The sequence below is a fragment of the Lepus europaeus genome, chromosome 13 (genome assembly GCF_033115175.1).
Source record: "Lepus europaeus isolate LE1 chromosome 13, mLepTim1.pri, whole genome shotgun sequence".
NCBI classification, from domain to species: Eukaryota; Metazoa; Chordata; class Mammalia; order Lagomorpha; family Leporidae; genus Lepus; species Lepus europaeus.
Window position 1 is genome coordinate 82035809 of NC_084839.1, and position 22193 is coordinate 82058001.

General features: G+C 50.9%; 2 protein-coding genes across 5 annotated transcripts in view; one reads left to right on the top strand and one right to left on the bottom strand.

The window, feature by feature from the left end:
- Positions 1-7075, top strand: part of SMYD1 (SET and MYND domain containing 1) — a 53006-nt gene extending 45931 nt beyond the window's left edge. For all 4 annotated transcript variants that reach the window (XM_062209822.1, XM_062209824.1, XM_062209823.1 and 1 more), the window contains 3 exons: positions 1334-1497; positions 2471-2639; positions 3964-7075. In XM_062209822.1, coding sequence (XP_062065806.1) covers positions 1334-1497; positions 2471-2639; positions 3964-4122 — 492 coding nt within the window. In that variant the 3' untranslated portion in view covers positions 4123-7075. The remainder of the gene's footprint in view (positions 1-1333; positions 1498-2470; positions 2640-3963) is intronic.
- An 8513-nt stretch (positions 7076-15588) lies between these two features.
- Positions 15589-21983, bottom strand: FABP1 (fatty acid binding protein 1). The gene is made up of 4 exons (XM_062209826.1): positions 21806-21983; positions 19808-19977; positions 17626-17718; positions 15589-15702 (listed from the first exon to the last, which is right to left on the bottom strand). Exons 1-4 carry the CDS (start codon positions 21870-21872, stop codon positions 15652-15654), a joined length of 381 nt encoding a protein of 126 aa, XP_062065810.1. The 5' UTR covers positions 21873-21983; the 3' UTR covers positions 15589-15651.
- Positions 21984-22193: the final 210 nt, after the last annotated feature.

Genomic DNA, 22193 nt, shown 5'->3' on the forward strand with positions numbered 1-22193 from the left:
GCTGTTGATGCACCGTGGAGTCTCTCCTGGCTGTATATTAGAATGACTTTTGGAAAATGCTCATGTTCAGACTTCCCACCAGGATGATTTCACTGGAGTCTCTGGAGATGGGACCAGATATTTAGGATTTTTAAAGCTCTCAGGGGATTTCAGGGTTGGGACCCACTCCCAAACACCAGCCTGCCAAACAGTTGCGTTGAATTAATCCAAGCAGCTTGTTGGAGATACGGATTCCTGTGTCTCAACCCTAAGATACGATTCATACAATCTCCAACAGAACACAGGTACCAGGATCCAGCATATTCTCCTGAAGTTCATTAAGCAACTCTGTGTGCAGCCAGGCTGGGATGCCGCTATAGGGCCTGGGAGATTAATTTGTGTTCATTTTATTTGCTCTGATCTCTCTCCTTTACTACTTCAGTGCTCATTTGGGGTCCTTTCTGGGGTGACCAACACAAGGCACACTCCTTGCCTCCTGGGAATTCTGTCACGTGGGGAGACGGTCATGTGCAACATAGAAAGTCTGTGCAGCCATTGGTCGGAGCTGGAGCAAGTGGCTGGCTCCACGGGCCCCCCTCCCCTGGCTTCTCTCGAACTCTTTTTCCTTTCTGCTTCTTTGCCATTCAAATTTGGCAGGGCCAGATGTAGGGCTGGATGCGGCGGGCCCCGTGGGTTGTAGGGAACCGTCTTTAGGACACATTGTTGGCAGTCCTCATTTTGTTGGATTCCTACCCAGTTGCCTCATGGGCTCTAGACAGCCAGGATCGCTCTTCCAGACACTGTTTTGATTCATCTGAGACGGGGCACAGATATCAATGTTTTGAAATGATTTCCACCTGATTTCAATGCACACGATGGAGAACTGCAAGTATGGCGATTAAGATGGAGATGGACTGCTTAGGGTGAATCTGTTGCTCACTAACTCTGTGACTGTGGCGTAGTCCTCACTCTCTCTTCAGTTCCCTTGTCTGGCAAAATGGGAATATTAGTGAGACCTATCTTAGTGCATTTTGTGAAACAAGGAATGTATTTATCTGTGTCGTATCCATGTATGTGAGTGTGTACATACCTTCTGTAGCTTCCTGTATCTACTGACTTTGAAACACTTCGCTCTGCTTGTCAGCCATATCTCCTAGCATCACCTTCCCCATCCTACTTCTTAGCCCTATAGGACCAGTTTAGACGACACACATGTACTCTCCCACCCACCTCAGCAGTTTCCCCAACCCCTTAAAAGCATGCCTTTCCAGTGTCCCCCCGATGGACTTAGTTACATGAACTGGGCATGTGTGCTGGTGCGGTGATAGTGGACAGGGCCCACGTCTCCCCGCAGGTTGTGAAGTTATGCCGGGAGTGCCTGCAGAAGCAGGAGCCAGTGTTTGCCGACACCAACCTCTACACACTGCGGATGCTGAGCATTGTGTCTGAGGTCCTGTCCTACCTCCAGGCCTTTGGGGAGGCTGCAGACTATGCCAAGAGGATGGTGGATGGCTATATGTAAGTGACAACCCTGGGGTCCTGTGGGGTCTCCTGAGGGTGTATGCATTCCAGAGATCACAAAAAGTAGATGACACGCATGTTGCTACCCCTTCCTTCTGCACCCCCAGCAGGCATCAGTAATCAATCATGATTCTTTTTGTAACTGAGCCCTTTTATCGTGACCCTCTGAGCACAATGTCCAGTCAGAGTTGGGATTTGAGATGCAACCTAGTTGTCATCCCTGTTCTTTGTCAAATTCCCCATCTCATCTACCACTTGGGTAGCATCTTACACTTTTTGTTTTCTTACTTCTAAGTCCAGCTTGATGAAAACCTTTCCTAACAATCAGCATAAGCAATCTTGTGAACTTTTATTTTAAAAACAAAAGATATACCTGCCATCCTTGCTTATAAATTGTAAAATGCAACTCCCTTGCCTTCCCTCTGCCAACAACCACTCTTGCCTTCTTTATCCATTTTGGCATGTGACTGAATTTCTGGCCAAATGAGTAAGTTGGCACAAGAAGGTTCATTTCTTGGGAGAGGCTGCTAGTCATAAAAAAAATGCAGGTGGGCTGTACAATGTACTGAAAAGAGAACCCCTGCCAAGAGGTGTCATGGAGATGAAAATACAACACTGTCTCCCCCTTGAATGTCCTGTCACTCCCCAGGGAGGAGGCTGTGGCAGTCCTTCCTGAGAGCTCCCGGCTCCCTGTATCCAAGCCCAGAGGGCCATCCTGGCTCCGATCTCTGAGAGGGCTTGGATTGGCGGCCCAGGTCTGAGTGCTAGCTCTCACAGCCTCTTCATGGGGCATGGGGAGTTGTTTGGCAAGTCTCTGCACCTGGTTTCCCTCTTGGCCAGCCACAGATGCCTTGCAGCACCAGTGGGAGAAGCAGAAGGACTTAACCCACGAGGGCACTACACTCACTGTCCAATGACGTGCAACTGTAAAGATGGTTGCTATGATGGGTCTTGATTATTTGCCCCACAGGAAGCTCTACCACCCCAACAATGCCCAACTGGGCATGGCCGTGATGCGGGCAGGGCTGACCAACTGGCACGCTGGCAACATTGAAGTGGGGCACGGGATGATCTGCAAAGCCTACGCCATTCTCCTGGTGACACATGGACCCTCCCACCCCATCACCAAGGACTTAGAGGCAAGTAGAACCTAGGGCCCAGTGCTCGCTGCCTAGTCTGACCTCCCTGAAGATGCCAGTCTGAGTTCAGGTAGACTCTGCCGTAGACAAGTCCAGAAACTGACATCTATCCTACAGGGAACTCAGAATACTTCAGCCTGCTCCCCTTGTTGTACAACTAAGGAAACTGAGACCTAGGGGTGGGGAGTCATCTGTCTGTGGTCACATAACTGGCTGATGGCAAAGCTGAAACTTGAACTCTGAGTTTGTGGCAACTTGATGGCCCAAGCCTGCGCAGAGAAAGCCCAACAGTGGTGAGTGTATGTGTATTTATGTGTATAGCCATCTATCCTAGAAAGTGCTCTGTGCTACAGAGAGTGGAGTTTTGGATCAAAAGCTCTGGAATCACTCTCGGGATTAAATTCTAGTGTGGGAAGCTTTCTAGCTGTGTGAGTCTGTAACTATTGAATCTGTAGACCTCAGTCTGCACATCAGTGAAATGGGTGAAGAAGATAGCATTGCGGTGAGGGTTCAAGGAATTCATGTGTAAAAAGCCCTTAGCATGGCATCTGACAAGTGGGGTGATGGCAATGGCTGCTGGTTTTCTTTGTGCTTTGAAGGACTGGTTTACTTGAGAGAGACAGGTGGTCCTTAGACAGTATAGTCCAGGGACAGCTGACATATTTTATGTCATGCAGTGGCTTGCAGAATGGCTGTACTAGGACTAGTGTGACGTCAGCTGTGGCTGTCCCTTTACTATCAGGTCATCAGTCTTCTCCCCTATAAAACAGGACCAAGCAAGGAGCAGAAAGTGGAAGTAGCCACTCTGTCTTGCGTACTGCTGGGTCAGGGCAGTCTTTGCTGTCTTAGTCACTGGGGTACCCTCAGCACCTGAGCAGCGGCCCTCGGCAAGGATGTTCTGAACAGGTATATGGCAGAAGGAGGGCTTGTCTCAGTGTCACACTGCTCTCTCCCAGCCCACTGCAAGTTTCCCATTTCAAGGGTGAGGAAATTGAGGGCTAGGTCACTGGCCTGAGGTCTCACAACCATTAAACGCAGGAGCCAGGGTTCAAATCCAGGTCCTCACACTTTCAGTTCCTGAGAACAAACTCCCTCTGCTGAGGACAATCCCTGCAGTCACTCTCTCAGGGATCTGGCTCCCTCTCCCTAACACACCGGGCCCCCGCCAGGACATGAGACCTCTGGTGCGTGAGTGTGTGTGTGTGTGTGTGTCCTGGGGGAAGACTTGAATCTTGGTGCCTGAGAGCCACTCATCCCAAGGTCGGTCCAAGGCCACATGTCTTGGGGCCTTGCCACCTGTTTATGGTGTCTCTGTGTTCCACAGGCCATGCGGGTGCAGACGGAGATGGAGCTGCGCATGTTCCGCCAGAACGAGTTCATGTACTACAAGATGCGCGAGGCTGCCCTCAACAACCAGCCCATGCAGGTCATGGCTGAGCCCAGCAACGAGCCAGCCCCAGCTCTGTTCCATAAGAAGCAATAAGGACCCTCCAGGTTGAGGCTGGGGGGCAACATGGCTGGGGAACTGAGGAGCGATTCTGGAGGTGGTGGGTCTTTGGGAAGACCCTTGATGAAGAAGTCAGGGTGACATGCGATCTTCTTGCTGTGAGAGTGTCTTGTCTTGTGTTCCCATTGTCATTTTGGTTCAGTTCAATTCATTTCAATGTAATGTAACTCTCTCAATCTAGCCCAGCTCCTCCTACAAATATTTATTGGATGCTAGACCCTAACATCCAACAAAGGGTGCTCTGAATGTAGTGGGGTAGCGAGGCAAACTGTCAACAAACAATGAAAGCACCAGGTGATAAATGCAGTGGCAAATTATACTGGAGAGAGAGGGGCTGGCCAAGAATGTGTGCGTCTGGTGTGTGTATGTGAGTGGTGTGGAGTGGCGTGGAGAGGAAGACGTCAGAGCTGAGGATGGCAGGTGTGTGTGTCCTCACGCGGCTTCTCCCATCCGTGCAGGTGTCTCTCAGGCTGCTGGTCTTGCCCGTGGTCTGAGATATTCAGGATTTTGCTGCCTACAATGGCAACGTCCAGTGTCCTCATGTTAGTGTCATGTTATGAAGAAGGCACTGTGTTTGGGCCAGTTAGGTTCTTTTCAGAGAACCAAGACCTCAGCAGAGTGTTGCATGTGCAGAAAGAGCTGAGGGCCTTGCCCAGGACACCTGAGGCCTGCATTCGAAGTCTGGGTTCCAAGTCTACTTCTAGAAGGCAGAGAGAGGGAATGCCTCCCCTTCCTCACCCTCACTCTGATCCTTGTGACTCCCTGGGTTGTGGACAACGTTTGAGAGTTCTCTGGCCATGGGCCTAGTAGGGTTGCAGAGGTCTTTCCAGGGTGAAGCTGGGCGGAAACACATGCAGCTGCTGACCATGGCTCTAGAGGGTTGGCCTGTGGGGGTTTTATTTGGTGACATGGGCTTGGGTGTTGCTGGCCAGCTTGGGCTTCATCCCTGGCCCGTGGCAGCTCCATCCTTAGTACTGAATTGTTATTGCTTCCTCGCCTTCCCTTCTTCTCACTGGAAGGAACACTCTGATCTGGACTCTTGTACACCTCAGTGAGGGTATTTTCAGAGATGTGACCAATTTATCCTCATTACCTTGGGGGCTCTTGTCAATGTTTTGGGGGGTCCTTGAGCAGAGCCCTTCAAGGAGCAGTCACTAGCCCACAGCCTGGGACCACCACTGATCCCAGAGCTCCAAGTCACGTGATCCCATCTGGCCTTATGCGTTCCTCCCTCCCTACCCTTGCATCCCCAGAATGGCCCACCGCCTCCCTCCGTACCCTGCCCAGCAGCTGAAAACTCTTCCAATGGGCACCCTCTTGGCAGAATGCCTGTCCCTGACATTTGATTCTTCTTTGAGGTCACTGTCTAGAAGTTTTACAGGAAGACTGGCAGTTCTTTCTAAGCGTCCTGATAGCCCCGAGTTCTCCCAGAAACTCACCTGGCACATTCACACAGCCACTTTCCACCCTCATGGAACATGCCGCCCCTCCCCAGACCTCTCTTCTGCCATTGCTGTCTGCCAGTCCACGGCTCATCCCTCCCTGCTTAGGGTCTTTTTCCCATCCCATCTTTCTACATTGTGTTGTGTATAAGGAACTGTTCGGTGTCTGCGCTTCTGCTCCCTTCCTCCCCACTGAGCCCAGAGGACTGAGGGTCCCTCTCCCCATGTTCTGGGCCTCTTCTCCTCCTGTGTCCTCAAAACCTTGCTCCATCTCCTATTCCTCCTCCATCCCAGATCTCTGACGTTTGTCCCACTGCTGGCCTTTGATGGAGTCAGTAAGCACACTGAGGACTCTGGGGGAACACCTTCACAGCTGAGGGTTTTTTTTTTTTTTTTTTTTTAAGATTTATTTATTTGAGAGGAAGAGTTACAGAGAGTGGGAGAGGTAGAGAGAGAGGTCTTTCATCTGCTGGTTCACTCCCCAAATGTCTGGGGCTGGGCTGATCTGAAGCCAGGAGTCAGGAGCTTCTTCTGGATCTCCCACATGGGTGCAGGGTCCCAAGAATGTGGGTCATCCTCTGCTGATTTCCCAGGCTATAGCAGAGAGCTGGATCAGAAGTAGAGCAGGTAGGACTTGAACCGGCGCCCATACGCGATGCCAGTGCTGCAGGCAGAGGCTTAACCGACCACGCCTCAGCAGCCCCAGATGAGTATTTTCATTAGTTGTGTAATTATTCTCTGCCTTTCTTCACTTCCCATTTCTTCCTGAACCCATGGCACACAGGCTGCCCCTCCTGCTCCTCCACTAACTGACTCTTTCTGAGATGGACTCTGCTGGCTCCTTTTCAGTCCTGCCTTGCCACATCAACTGACACCCTCAGCCCTTGATTTCTGTGTCCCTACTTCCTTGGGACGGGCCTCTCCTATGGCTCCTCTGCTTCCTTCATGGGCACTGTTTCTCTACCTGCCTGTGACACATTGGCACCTCCTGGAGCTTTGTCCTTGGTCCACGCTCCTCTGACACTGCACACACTCTGCACACCTTAGGCTGGCCCTTGCTTGATGAGCACCTTAAAGCCATTGATCCCCAAATCTGTACTCCCCAGCCTCGCACTTGAGCGCTAGCCTCTCACACCTTCCCAGGTGTTCTCCAGCACTTCAAACCCCTCACGTCCAAAGTGAAACTTTCTCTTCCCTTTCTCCTGTCTGCTGACATGTGGTCCTCCTCAGAACACCACCCGAGAACATCACCTCCTCCATTAGATTGTGAGCTCCTGGAGGGTGGGAGCTGTGTCCCCTCGCTCATCTTTCTGTCCCCAGCACCCAGCACAGATGCTGGAACGCGGCAGGTGCTCCGTAGATGTGTGTCAACTGAATGGATGAATGATTTTCCTTATTTCAGCGCAGAGCCAGGAAACTGTGTATTTTGAGTTTTTATGTTATAGCAGTTAACAAAGCCCATTAAATCCTCTGTGTTTCCAAGCAAATAGGTGTGGCTTCTTTCTTTCGGACAATCTGTTTAAAGCAGCACTATCCGGTGGAACGTACTGTGATGATGGAGAAGTATCATATCTGAGACATACAACGCAATAGCCACTAACAACCTGTGACGGTTGAGCACTTGAATGTAACTGTGGAACTAAATCTTTATTTTTTGTTAATTTATATTTAAATAGCCGATGTAGCAGGTGCTTCTCATATTAGATTGTGGTTTTAGAGAACTATTTTAATGTAGTTTCTTGGAGCCTAGATACTGAGAAAGACTGTTTAAGTTTATCTTTGTCCCAAATCTCCTATTAGTAGCTGGGTGGGTGGTCTTGGACTTGGTATCCTACCCATGCCTCAGTCTCTTCATTTCTACCTGCTGCACAGGGTACTGTGAGGACTAAATTTCTTAAAGGTAAAGCTCTTAAAGTGCCTGATCCAGCATAATGCTCAGTGAGGGTTACTATTCTTGCACTTTGGGCATTCCAGCCATGCTTCTGCTGGGCTGACCTTTCTCCCACTTAGGAAGCGAAGGTGAGGGGTAGAGGCGGGCAATGGTGTGCTGGGACCAGGTCCTGTTAGCTCCTGAGAAATGGCTTGCACATCTCATCCTGCCTCTGCATTCGTCAGCAGTCCATCGGCAGTTGGGGTTACACCACAGTAATTGGCTTAACGTTAGGACACGTTCATTTGTAGTGTTGTCAATCAATAAGGGGTTTGGCAACATGAGGATAACAGAATGGATAGCTGCAAAGAACATCAAAGAAATTTCTACTTAAGCTGGCCTGCAGTCTGCATTCTGAAGCCTCTACTCTCCAGGATTAGGCCAAGTAAGTAGAAGACCGCTCTTCAGACTAAAGCACCTGCCCGGTGTACCACCAACGTATTGACAGGTGCATGTATACATCCAAGGCCAGAGGTAGCCATTGTTTGGGCAAATCACTCTGGGTTTATTTCCCTGAAGATTGCAGAGGGGGAATAAAAACAGTGGGAGGTACACAGCAGAGAGAGCAGCACTTCTGAGGGCAGCTGGGTGTAGGCGCTCCTGAGTCTCACCTGCCATGAGGACAGAGCTGCGCTTTCCCCTCCTGGCCCAGCACTGCATGCAGATCTCCCGGTCTCACCCCGGCCAGGAGTACCCCGCCAGCCACAGAGAAGCACAGAGCGCAGCGTGAATACTAGCCGCTGTGGGGGTTCCACTGCCTCTGGCATGGATTCAGGGCTCATTTATCAGCCTTGGCTTCCCTAGCTCATAAAATTTGGCCTGAGAACAACCTGGCGCAAACCCAGGACTATAGTTCCCCAGATGTCTTGGGCAGTTTATATTTGTTTCCTATTTCTGCTATAATAAATGAACTCAGTGGCTTAAAGCAACACAGATTTATTATCTTATAGTTCTGGAAGTCATAAGTCCACAATGGATCTCACGAGGCCAAAGTCAAGGTGTTAGCAGGGCTGTGTGCCTTCTGGATGGACCTCCAGGGGAGAACCTGCCTTCCTCGAGGATGCCCACACGCCTTGGCTTGCAGCCCCTAGCCAGCCATCCCACTGCTGTGACCCCTGCTTCTCTCATCACGTCTTTGTATGGCTCTCTCCTTGGGATTACATCAGCTCTGCTGGGGGCAGACGGAACAACCTCCCCACTTCAAGATCCTTACCTAACTCACCTCGGCAAAAACCCCTTTTGCCATGTAAAGTAACCCAGAAGCAGGGCTGGGCACTGGGACCTGGGCTTCTTCCGGGGCCGTCACTCTGCCGGTCACACACCCACAGCTGCAGCCCTTGGCCTTGAACCTCTCCAGCAAGGCTTCAGATGGGTGACTCTTCCTTCCCACCACCTCGCTGATGGCCGTGTCTAATTTTTCTTCTTTCAGCTCCTTCTTCATCAGATTCAGCATTGTTTCTAAGCCCTCACTTTGTGGATCGCAGCCCTTTCTCTCTGCTTCCCTTCTGCTCACCTGTGCCGGGTGGACGCAGTGAGTGTGCAATCCCTCTGTAGTCCTGACACCGTCCCGCGTTGTTTTAGGCTGTAGGTAGGGATGTACAACTTGAAGCAGCACACAGGATTCTAGACGTGACATCTGTGTCTTTGGGAGGCACTTACACTTGGCCTTGTAGGACACTTGTTTACACTTGATCTGTCACCTGCCTCATAAGACAATGTGCTTTTTGAGGGAAAGAATTTGGTCTGATAGTCAATGTTCAGATAGTTCGCTCTCAGTTGATTTGTAAGTGAACTTATTTCTCTCCAGATCTCACTTTTCCTCATCATCCACCTTGATGTTCCTGCTCCGATTTTCTCTCATTTACTCCAGACGTGGGCCTCTGGGGCCTGCCTTCTCCACTCAACCTCTCTTCCTGACTTGTGCTAAGAGCCCCAACCCTTTCTCAAGAGGTACCGCTCTGTACCATGAGGCTCTGTGGAGTGCTCAAGACAGGCTAGCGCAGGTCTCAGCCTGAACCTGTCACGGCTCTGTATTTCCTGACAGATGGTGATGGCTCGTGGGTCAATGGCATGCTGGGAAATATTTTTTAAAGATTATTTATTTATTTATTTGAGAGGTAGAATTACAGACAGTGAGAGGGAGAGACAGAGAGAAAGGTCTTCCGTCCGCTGGTTCACTCCCCAAATGGCTGCAACAGCCAGAGCTGCGCCGATCTGAAGCCAGGAGCTTCTTCAGGGTCTCCCACATGGGTGCAGGGGCCCAAACTCTTGGGCCATCTTCTACTGCTTTCCCAGGCCATAGCAGAGAGCTGGATCAGAAGTGGAGCAGCTGGGACTTGAAATAGCACCCATATGGGATGCCGGCACCACAGGCAGAGGATTAACCTACTGCGCCACAGCACCAGCCCCAGGAAATATTTAACAATGTTAAGAAGGGCCCAAATTTGTAGCATTTGCCAGTTTCCATGATGCAAATACTTCTACTGTGGCTGATGTCAAGTGGTACATTGGGTGCCAGATTGGGCGTGAGGACTAGCCAGCTCCAGCATATGGTGCCCGTGTCCTGAACCAGGCCATCGAACCCTTGCTGAAGGACCTGACCCTTCTGAGCTGCTCTTTGCTGGGAATGCAGGCTCTCAGTTTGGGTCCCCAGAGCTGTGGCCACTCGGACTTTCTGCCATGTAAAGTGGCCTGGGGGATCCTGGCTGGCAGCACATGAGGAAAAAAAAAAAAAGGAGCTGATAAGGAGAGAGGAATATTGACGTGGTTGTTTGGCTTTGGACCCAGCAGCTCCTTCCAGTTACATGAGCTAATGAACCACACTCCCCGCTCTTTTTTATTTTTTGCCTAACCCATTTAACTGGGGTTCCTTGTATTGTAGCTAGAGGACTTCTCATTGTGGTCCCACTCACCTTCCTTCTCCACCTCTCTGCTTTGTGCCCACAAAGGCTGACCTCTGCTTTCTGGCTCAGCCAATGAAAAGCACAGGCGGGGGTTGGACTGCAGAGGCCACCCGTCTGCCTTGCCGGGTTCAGCACCTGTGGGGTGGCCTCCTATGACCCCAGCTCACCGTGGGCTCCAGGAACACTGTCGCTGACACTGCCCCCTTGGGTCCATGCTGGTGATAGCTCCCTGCAGTTGCCAGCCAGGGGCTTTGCCTGCCTTATGGCACCCTTTATTCTAACTCCACCTTGTGGTTAGTCTTCTGATTAAATTCTCTGCAGGAGAACTTGTTTCCTGTATGCCTTGTTTCCTATAGATTCGTCTGATTTGTCCATCTTGCTAACACACTTCCCACATTCCATCACCAGTGCCTGTAACCCTAATTCCTAAAGGCTTTGAAACTTTCTGCTTTGTTCCAGCCTCACATACACAACCTTGGCTCAACTCCCCAATGCCTCTTGCCTGAGCCATTGCCAGATCCTCTTGATTGCTTCTCTGTATTCGGCCACAGCCCTTCTCTTTGGTCTTGCAATTATAGCCAAATGATATTTAGTACTATGCTGTTCCCAGAGCTACAAATCTCTCAGTGACTCCTCGCTGTCTTCAGGCTCAAATTTATTGGCTGAAATAATCAGAATTTGGTTGAAAATGGAAGCTAAAGTTTAGTCAGGTAGTCAAACTGGGGATTTCAACCCAGAAACAGCCAGTCAGTTGCCTAGGTTGTGTTCCTGTAAACCTGCATTGGATTGTAGGTTTTATGGCTTTCTTACAGTTTGGGGACATGCATAGAGTCAGGTTTAAGCATTACAGATCTACGTTTGCTTATTAATAGCACTGAAAATTAGAGAAGACTTTATTAAAAATCAAAGAGCACATGGTAGTAGCCAATAGACTTGCTTATTGATTAAGGAGGTTACGTTCCCACACTCCATATGTATATTCAGGAAAAGACAAACAATCATGTCTTTAATCACTCTCCTTATAATGACCCCAAGACATAAAGCTCACTCCTCCTTCTTCTATTTTTTTTAAAAGATTTATTTACTTGAAATGCAAATTACACAGAGAGAGAAGAGATAGAGAGAGATGTTCCACCTGCTGGTTCCCTCCTCAAATGGCTGCAATTGCCAGGGTTGGGCCAGGCTGAAGTCAGGAACCAAGAGTTCTTCTTCTGAGTCTCCCTTGAGTCTTGGAAGGGGCCCAAACACTTGGGGTGTCTTTTGCTGCTTTCCCAGGCCATTAGCAGGGAGCTGGACTGGAAGTGGAGCAGCTGGAACATGAACCAGCCAGCGCCCCTATGGGATGCTGGCATCCCAGGCAGTAGTTTAGCCTGCAACACCACAATGCTGGTCCCAGCGTACTCCTTAAGGTGCAGTAGACGTTTACTTGAGCAAAATTGAAATTGGTTAAAAGTTATGTGACTTGGGAACTAGCTGGGGGGCATCTTCACAGCACGCAGCACAAGTTCAAAATCCTTGCCAGAGTACAAGGCTATCCATGGTTGAGATTCTGCATCCCTTCTCTCGCCAAGACCCATTCATACCACACCTCCCGCCGGGCAGACTCATGGGTGCTTTCTGACCTCCTTGGAGACGTTTCCTAGGCATCAGCCACATCCTCTCTGCAGCAGGGTGTGGACAGCCCCCAGGACACTGCAGTTAGGGGCAGTGGGTTGGCCTGTCCCCAACAGTGAGCCCCCCAAGGATCAATGTGTCCTTACAGCTCCATATGATGCAGCGTGGATTTGACCAAATGAAGTTAGCCTGTGCAAACAAGATACATTTAGTTCTGTGTCACCAGGTTTTTAAAGTATGAAATAGTAGAAAACTGTGGAATGGTCAACCTGTATAGAAAAACTACTTTAAAGAGTGAGTGTGGATCAAGTATTGGGCTTTCCTTCTACCCAGAGTCACTTTTTTTCAAACCATAATGGCAGTCTGTTTGAAAAAATTGTGTGGATATATGTCTAGGGGGGGGGAGTGTTGTGGTGCAGTGGGTTAAAAGACACACCAGAGATGCCTGCATCCCATCCTGGAGTGCCTGGTTCAAGTCCCAGCTCCTTCACTTCTGATCCAGCTTCCTGCTAATGTGCACCCTGACAGGCAGTGGATGATGGCCCAAGAGTGAAGATCCCTGCCTCCTACATGGGAGACTTTGATCAAAGCTGAAGTTGGTTGAGGTCATGTGATTGAGTCTGGGGCTTCTGGCTTTGGCCTAGCCCAATCATGGCTGTTCAAGTTATTTGGGGGTGTGGATCATCAGATAGAAGATAACCTCTCTCTGGGTCTCAGTCTCTCTGCCTTTCAAACAAGTAAATAAAAAAATTCAGAATTTTTGGATACTACTGCAGACCTATTGAATCAGAATATGCTTTAAAAATTTTCTTTAACAAAGTGTTCATGAAGAAAAAAAACAACTCCGGTGGACATAGACCCTGGGCAGTGACAAAACAGTGGGTGCTCACAGGAGAAGAGCTCCCTCTATTGGTAGGATGCCCACAGGACAGGCAGAGGTGGACAAGAGTTTCAAGGGGAAAAGAGAAAAGCTAAAAATAGCTGATGCCCTCAACAGCTGTTTGTTCAGTTTCGACAAAGTAGGCTTCAGGCCCAAAGTTGTCTGAGTACCTGAACAAAATCCAAATTCGGCACCTAAAATTAATTCTTTTCAGGAAAAAAGCGTACAAATTTGTATCAGTTCCCACCAAAATCCCCTAGCTGTTCCCCAGGAAAGAGGAGACCCCAGGAACCTTGCTGGATCCTTGGAGGCCTTGTCAAGAAGACCTGTGTGTGCTTCTTACACCTCCTGTGGCTTGGGAGTCCAGGAATCTCATTTCCACAATTTATCAGCTCGGTGGACAAAGCAAACTTCTTTTCCTCTTCTGCTTCTCCATTTGCTCTCAGAGGTTAGGTTTCCCGGGTATGACAGTGTCCGCTCATGGTCTGAACATCACATCCAACTCATGTGTCCGGAGGAATCTGAGAACACCACTAATGACAAGAACGGCAATAATGATGTGCTTTATTTGGATGGCATTTGGTTTGCACCATTGTCTGGGCTCCTCACAAAAACCATGAGAGAAAGCATTATATTGCCTATTTTTGAAAGACTTTATTTATTTATTTGAGAGGTAGAGTTACAGACAGAGAAAGAGGGAGAGATAGAGAGAAAGGTCTTCTATCTGCTGGTTCATTCCCTAAGTGGCTGCAACGGCCAGAACTGGGCCAACCCAAAGCCAGGAGCTTCTTCCAGGTTTCCCACATGGGTGCAGGGGCCCAAGCACTTGGGCTATCTTCTACCACTTTCCCAGCCCATAAGTGGAGAGCTGAATTAGAAGAGGAGCAGCCAGGATATGAACCAGCACCCACATGGGATGCCGGTACCACAGGCAGTGGCTTAGCCTACTACTACACAGCACAAGCCCTGTATAAACACTTTTTAAAAAGATTGTTTATTTGAAGGTCAGAGTTACAGAGAGGGGGAAGGGAGAGAGAGGATGAGAGAGAGAGAGAGAGAATCTTCCATCCACTTGTTCACTCCCCAAATGGCTACAATGGCCGAGGCTGGGCCAGGCCTAAGCCAGGAGCCTGGAACTCCAGCCAGGTCTATCATGTGGGTGTCAGGGACCCAAGCACTCTGGCCACCTTCCACTGCTCTCCCAGGTGCATTAGCAGGGAGCTGGATTGAAAGTGGAGCAGCCAGGACTTGAACTAGTGCCCATAAGGGATGCTGGCATTGCAGGTGGCGGTTTATGCAGTCCCTATGCATAAATATGTTTGTTCTCCAGGGATATGTAAATGTGTGATTCCTAGGTGTTAGGGACACTGAAGAAACTAATACTTCCCAGTGGAGCCTCACATGGGCTTCTCCAGTTTACATCACCACCAAAAGTAGAGTTTTTTATCATATCCTTTCAAACCCTGGGTGTAACCAATCTTCTAAATTTTTATTCATCTGATTTTTAAACTGGCATCTCATTCTACACCCCTCTGCCCTGCTTATTGTGAGACTAAACGTATTTCTTATTGTGAGTTGCCTGTTAATATCCTCAACCCACATTTCCCTTGACTTGTTGGCCTTCTTATTGATTGGACAGAGTTTGCATATTGTGTCTATTAACCTTTGTTGGGTAAGCCACACATATATTATCCCATCTTGTTGCTTTTGGTAGAAGATGATTATTTGAAAGATTTATTTATTTTATTTGCAAAGTAGAGTGACAGAGAGAGAGAGAGACAGGGAGGAGGAAGGAGGGAGGGAAAGAGAGAGAGAGACAGAGAGAGATCTTCCATTTGCCGGTTCACTCCCCAAATGCCCACAGCAATCAAAATGACAACAGGGCTTCAACTCTGGAGGTGGGAAGAGAGGAGTGGAGAGACGTGAAAGATTCAGTCATTTATCACGGCTTGCTCTGGGCTGGGCACAGTTCTGGGCGATGAGAGATATGGCGAAGCTAGACCCAGCAGAACTTGGCAGCCTTTGTGTGGGGGTATGAGGCCTTCACTAATCACATCTGTAATGACCTTATGTCCAAACGAGGTCCATCCTGAGATGCCGGGGGTTAGGATTTCAACACAGGAACTGTGGGGAGAGTCCATCTAACCTGCAACCATACCTGACAGTCTGCTCCAGGGGCCGCCATCCCCTGCCCCTACCTTCTGCCTCCCGTCCCCTGCCTCTACCTTCTGCCTCCACCCCCAGCATGGAGGAAACTTTCAGGAGCCCCTTCTCACAGGAGAAGTTGTTCACCTGGTGAGTCAGTGTCTGACCTTGGGTGCACCTGTCCCCTGGTGGGCAGCCCACTGCAGCTGTGCTTGTGGGCACAGCTGTCCTTTGCATACAGTGTTCTTGTTCCTGCTCCCTGATTCCGTGAGGAGCAACCTGCAGAGACAGCCTACTGCACACCCTCTTGCTCCAGATCCCTTACCCTTGGCTCCTAGGCCGACTAGGGTCCCCCTGCAAATCCAGCCAGTCCCGGCATTCCTGGTGGGGACAGCTGAGTGGGCAGCTTGACCTGGCCGGGTGCAGCATGCAGACTGTCATGGTTTATGAAAACAGAGGTGATCGGCGCCCAGCGATAGCAGCAGCAGCAGGGAGAAGCCGTCAAGAAGAAAAGAGCCTCTTTTTATTTTTTTAACAAAGTCCACTTTATTACAGCAATTTTACATAGCAAAAATATGAACTGTAGATTGTCTAAATCCGCTTGCTGATTCGCTTGAAGACAATGTCACCAATTGTCATGGTCTGAAAGCCAGAAAAGACACAAAACGTTCACCTGATGTTGAATTGTAAGAAATAAGAATAAAAACAGCCCCAAACACGCTAACACACGAAACCTCTCAAAGGTTCCTCTGTTGACTGTAGGCCCGGAGGAGGGGCTGGCAGTTTCCCTAAAACCCTGCGCCAACCCTTTCTTGTTTCGCTGCTTTGCACGGAGTTGTCCTGCCTTTCACGGACGTCCTCTCCACGTCACTGGCTGTGATGGCGAGACCACCCACCCAGCCCCTCCAACCTGACTTCTGGAAGTATCTCTGAGCACCGACTGTATACCAGATACATGTTGCAACTCCATCTAGCCGGACACACGTGCAAGGAAACACCTAGGACCTAGCCTGGAGCTAGGCTCAGTACTACGTCCTGGTCCTCCTAAAGCTGTGGGCATACGGGGACCCTGGAGGGACCAGCTTTGGGGTTGCTGAGGGATGCTCCATCCCCACTCCTGGTCATCCTAACATGATCTCAGGTGGGAAAGGAGGCCCTGGGCTTCAGCAGATACATGATGCTTGCTGCCCTCATTCTACTCCTTACTAGCGAGATGACCTCGGATAACTGCTCACCAAATCCCTCGCCCTGCCTCCCTCATGGGAGGAAGAGGTGAGAAGGTGCACATCAGAGGACGCTGGCCAGGCCGGGGTCCAGGGCAGCTTGGCCCCGCTCCCCGGCTGAGCTGTGAGTGTGGCAGGGCGGGGGCAAAGGCTGCGCATCTCGTGGTTGGTGCTGACACTGTCTCGGGTTGAGGGGTTTTTCTACTTGAAAAGGGCAATGACAGCCCCCTTGGGCAGCGCTCTACCTTCTGTGACTCCCGAGAGCCCACCCAAGAGGTAGGAAGGGCCAGGGGCCACAACTGCAGGAGAAGAGCTGTGCTGTTCACCCCCACCCTGGGGGCAGCTGGGTGACCGCACACCTGGAGGGCACCAGCCTCGTAAGCCACCGTCAATGGTGATTCTCCAAACAGAGGCCACGTGGGCAAAGGCATTCACTAAGCACCCTGGGCTTACAGCGCACATGGCAGGGGTGGGGTGGGGGGCTCTGTGGCTCACTGACTAGTCCTGAGACAGCAGGGAAGGGGTGTGACTGTTCATCACTACGGGGTCATCAGTAGGAAAGGCAATGGAAGAGCCTAGCGTTGGGCCAGCTGGAGCCTTCCCTGAGCGTGGGTGCTGTGTCCACAGGAGTGACTGCTCCCTGGATCCCTGGATCCCTGGATCCCTGGAGACTGCTGGAGGCTCCAGCACTACCTGGGTACCAGAGGGGTCTCTGCCCTCGGCTCTTGCAGCTACCCCCAGTGGAAACAGAGACAGGTGGACTGTGCTGATGGCCAGGCACGTCGCTGGGCCTCCTCCTGCCCAGCGTGTCCCTTACTCCAGTCCTGAGAGGAGACAGGCACAGGTGGACAATGGGGAGAGGAGGCACACAGGAGATGGGCGTGGCCCATGTGTGGCCTTTGGTGAATCAGTCAGGAGCCCTCCTTCCATGGGAAAACCATCCTAACACTGCTGCATGGGTTTCTGTAGAATGAAACTGGTGTGACTGTGATAAACATACAAATGCCTGCTGTCTCCACATGAGGGCTCCCAATGGGGTTGATGTCATGCACAAGTGTGGCTGGTGGGCTGCTGAGGCAGAGCCGCTTCAGAGGAGCCCTGGCTCTGCTGTGTCCTGGCCGTTTGCTGCCTCAGTTTCCCCATGAGGGTTGTTGGAAAGAGTAGAGACAAGGTATGTCCACTGCCCATCCTGTGGTGGGTTCTCCATGAGCAGCTGTGGGTACTGACAGTGGGAGACTGGGGTGGGGATTGGGGAGGGAGGGGGTGGGGCGGCTAGGGCTGGGAGTGTGGCTTGCCCCTCTCCCCTCCACCCTGGGAGCCACAGCTCAGAGTGCCCACTTACGTTAGTGATGGTGTCGCCGTTGAGTTCGGTCACGGATTTCATGTTTTTGAATGTCGTCACCAGTTTGTTCTCACCTTCCAGGTTCACCACGGCCTGCAGGGGACAGAGGCAAGGCTGTGAGGAAGGGTCCGGGGAGGGAGGGAGACCCTTGCCCCCTACACGTGTCTAAGCTTACAACAACCAGAATTCTCCCATCCTTGCACCACCCCCCATCCCCTTACTCTTTGGGAGATGCATTTGAGAACGAAAGATAAGGTCCAGACTGCTTTTCTCAGAGGATCCCTAGTCTGTTCTGGATACAAGTGCTAATATGAAGTCTGGTGAAATCTCAATTCTCCACGCTGACGGAGGGAGGTAGTGGTCAGCTGAGGAAACAGGTTGCCTTGTACGTAATATTTCTTCTATAGTCTATTCCCCTTCCCAAGCCTTCTGCATCCAGGAAGAAGCAACATGGAAACCCAACAGTGAGCAGAAAACACCAGCCAAGGTTAAACTTTGCCTCCAGGGGCAGGATTTGGCATGGCCAATAAGACACTGCTTGGGACACCCACATCCCATACCAAGGTGGCTCGGTTCGAGTCCCAGCTCACCTCTGAGTCTAGTTCCTGCCAGGGCACAGCCTGGGTAGGCAGCAGGAGATGGCTCAAGTAGTTTTGGATTCCTGCCACCCATAAAGGGACCCAGAGTGAGTTCCTGTCTCCTGGCTTTGTCTTGGATGAGCCCTCGCTGTTGTGGGTCTTTGAGAAGTGAACTAGGGAATGGAAGTTCTCTCTGTGTGTGTCTGTTTCTCTGCCTTTCATATAAATGAAAAGAAATAAGTAAAAATTGAAAAAGAATTGTTTTGGAACAATTGTGTCATGGGTGAATTGTCCCAGCATTGCGTAATGAGTTAAGCCACGGCCTACAATGCTGGCATCCCATAGGGGCACTGGTTTGAATCCTGGCTGCTCCACTTCGGATCCAGCTCTCTGCTATAGCCTGGGAAGGCACTGGAAGATGGCCCAAGTGCTTGGGCCCCTGCACCCATGTGGGAGACCTGGAAGAAGCTCCTGGCTTCGGCCTGACCCAGCCCTAGTCATTGCAGCTATTTGGGGGGTGAACCAGTAGATAGAAGATCTCTCTCTCTCTCTCTCTTCCTCTATCTCTCTCTATAACTGTCTTTCAAATACAAAAAATAAATCTTCAAAAAAATTGTCTCCAAAATGGACAGTTGGAAAAGACCCATGGTAAACCCAATGATGGCTTTCCCCTTGCTGTGGTCTCTCAAAAGAATTTGCCCCTGAACGCATTGCTCAGTGGAGGAGGGTGCCCTGCCATCTGCATTCAGTCAGGGCAGACTATTCTCATTATACAGATGAGGTAGCTGAGGCCAGGGGCTTGGGGACCATCCCTGGAGACTCGGTCTGAGTGCCTGCCTGGGCCTTGGTATTGTGGAGTTGCCAGTACTTGCTCCAAGAAGTCTCTCCCTGGGGCTGGCGCTGTGGCACAGTGGGTTAAAGCCCTGGCCGGCAGCACTGGCATCCCATATGGGTACCGGTTCTAGTCCCAGCTGCTCTTCTTCCCATCTAGCTCTCTGCTGTGGCCTGTGAAAGCAGTAGAAGATGGCCTAGATCCTAGGGCCCTTGCACCCTTGTGGGGGGCCTGGAAGAAGCTCCTGGCTCTTGACTTTGGATTGTCTCAGCTCCGGCCGTTGGGGCCATCTGGGGAGTGAACCAGCGGATAGAAGATCTCTCTCTGTGTGTCTCTACTTCTCTCTGTAACTCTGTATTTCAAATACATAAAATAAATCTTAAAAAAAAAAAGAAGAAGGAAGTCTCTCCCTATGACTACCAGCTCTGGGCTCAACAAAGGCCGGTTGACTTGATCCCCACTTGCGCCTCTGCTGGGTCCTGCCTTGAGATTCATAAATGGTGGGCCTGGGAGAATCTGAAGCAGAGTCTCATTGTGTGTCTGGCTCCCTTCCCCCCTCCCCATTTCCCTCATGTGGGAGAGCTCGGGTTTAGGGGGTCAGAGCACCCCTGGCAGTCTCCTGGGAATAAGAGAAGCTTCCCCAGGAGCTGTTTTTGTCTGGGCTTCTCCCAGAGGTGGCTTCAGTGATGAGTGCTGGGAATGGCAGGAAACCCCGTGGCCAGGTTCAGAGAAAATTCTGGAAGCAGAGGGGGCCCGGAAGGAGCCCTCCTACCTTGACCTTCCCCAGCACGGTGTCCAGCTCACACTCCTCCCCCAAGGTGAACTCGTTCTGCATCACTTTGGAGCCGGTGGAGATGATGAGCTTGAAGTGCTTCCCGTTCTGCACAATTTCCGACGTCCCCTCCGCGTTCTTCATCTTCTGGATGACGTCCTCAGGCACGCCTGGTGGTGTGACGTCACACGCGTCAGCCTCATCGGAGGCTCCAAGATGGGAGAGGCTGTGGCGTGGATGGGGTGGGCTGGGGGAAGGGCACTCTGTCTCCCCAGAGGTCACAGAAACTTCTGGAGGCCTGTGAGCTATGTGGCCCTGGGTCTCCCAAAGGAAAAGTCAATGGCCTGGCCTAGGTGCTGTCTTGCCAGTTAATTGACAAAGAGGACACTCTTGGGGCCCGCCTCTGGTGGGCACCTGCTTCCTGCTCACCTCTTCTCCACGTCCTCTCCTCCTTTAGCTGCTTTGCTCTTGGAGTGGAAGCATTCTACCCTCCACACCCAGAGAAGTGACAGGGGACACTATTAATATTGTGCCAGGATGAGCTGGTCACAGTGGGGCTGTCCTGGCAAACCTGTGTTCACCTGTCCCTGGCTTCACCCTGGCAGGCAAGGCTCTCAAGGCTCTGGCCTCGGACTAGGGCTCTGCAAAGTTTCAGAGCACAGCCATGCTCTCGGAGGAATTGAGGTTCACGAAAACCAAATGCATTGGCAGCAGGAGTTGGCGGGGGTGGGGGTGGGGGTACCATGTGCAGGTGAGGAATGCAAGACACACAGGTGGCATGACTACAGAGAAAGATCTGGGTTCACCGTGGCCCTGAAGGTCCTCCTCTCCCTGTTCTTGCTGTCTTCTCTCTCGACAGCTTCCTTAATCACACCGCACCCTCTGCTCACTGGGCTCCCCCTGCCTGAAACACATTCTTCACGTCCAGTCCCCTCGTGGACACCTGCTCATCATCCAAGACTCAGCCTCAATTTCCCCTTCACCACCACCATGCTCCCTGGAAGACAGGGACCCTGGGAAGAACAGGGAGTTAAACTGGGCTGTCTGGGAGCCCGTGCTGCTCCTACTTCAGATCCCAACTCAAACACTCACACCTGAATGACCCTGGTCCTGATTACTTAGCCTTTCTTTTTTTTTTTTTTTTTTTTTTTGGACAGGCAGAGTGGATAGTGAGAGAGAGAGACAGAGAGAAAGGTCTTCCTTTTTGCCGTTGGTTCACCCTCCAATGGCCACTGTGGCCAGCGCATCTTGCTGATCCGAAGCCAGGAGCCAGGCACTTCTCCTGGTCTTTTGGGCCATCCTCCACTGCCTTCCCAGGCCATAGCAGAGAGCTGGCCTGGAAGAGGGGCAACCGGGACAGAATCCGGCGCCCCAACCGGGACTAGAACCCAGTGTGCCAGCGCCGCAAGGTGGAGGATTAGCCTGTTAAGCCACGGCGCCGGCCTACTTAGCCTTTCTAAGCCTCAGGTGCCCCAACGCAGAGTTGCCGTGGTGAGGATTAAATGGGCTATTGCTATAAGTGCTTAGTGCAGTCAGCGCTCGGTGCACTTTAGGGTGTATTTTACTGTGTTTATTTCTGCTCTTCTTTCTCTAAATTGTGTTCTGGAAATGTGGCTCAACATCATCTGTCTGCCTGGTATCCTCCCAGCACCTCACTCAGTGTGCGGCTGGCCTTGAATCAACACGAATGGGTGGAGGCATGGATGCATATGTGAATGAATGAATGCCTGCCTGCCCGCACAGGGTCACATCCTGAAGCGCCAACAGACACGGGCTTCAGTCTAGATCACACTCTAGTTCAATGTTCTTTTCACCTGCCTAAGGGTGGTCTTGTCCACTGAGTGATAGCATAAGCTGCAGGAGACAACAGAAGTCAATAAAATGCCCCCCAAATTTGCTATAGCCACACCTCTCCTCCATCTCAGCCTTCAGACCCTGCCTAGCTGGTGCTGAGCTCCTGCTGTGACCCACAGCCTCAGTGTCCAGTCCAGCACTCACCGGCTGCCTTCATGAAGGGCTCAAAGTTTTCCTGGCTCTGCAGTCGGTACTTGCCGGTGAAGTTCATGGTGGCGCTGAGGTTGGTTAGTCACGCCTCCACAACTGACCCACAGCGCTGCTGGCCAGGTTGCCCACTGTGGGCTGTTTTATAGGGGGCTTCTTCCCTTTTGAATATGGACCATAGGTCAGGAGCTGTTGATTTCTTTATGGCCAGGTTCAAACATTAACTCCTGAGAGCAATGGTCAATGATAAAAAACAGGATGGGCGCAGCGGTGGTTTGCTTGAATTCAACAAACATTAATGAATATCAATCAAGTGCAAGGCCCTGTAGCCTTTAAAGGGGCTCTCCTTATGAAATAAGTTCATTATAAGTGCATATACGTGAGT

Bases quoted from the DNA above. Each gene is read 5' to 3' on its own strand.
- FABP1 (XM_062209826.1), bottom strand. From the start codon at position 21,872: ATGAACTTCACCGGCAAGTACCGACTGCAGAGCCAGGAAAACTTTGAG. The intron at 19,978-21,805 runs GTGAGTGCTGGA...TCACACCACCAG, and splicing joins GCCCTTCATGAAGGCAGCCG to GCGTGCCTGAGGACGTCATC. The intron at 17,719-19,807 runs GTAGGAGGGCTC...TGTCCCCTGCAG, and splicing joins CCGTGCTGGGGAAGGTCAAG to GCCGTGGTGAACCTGGAAGG.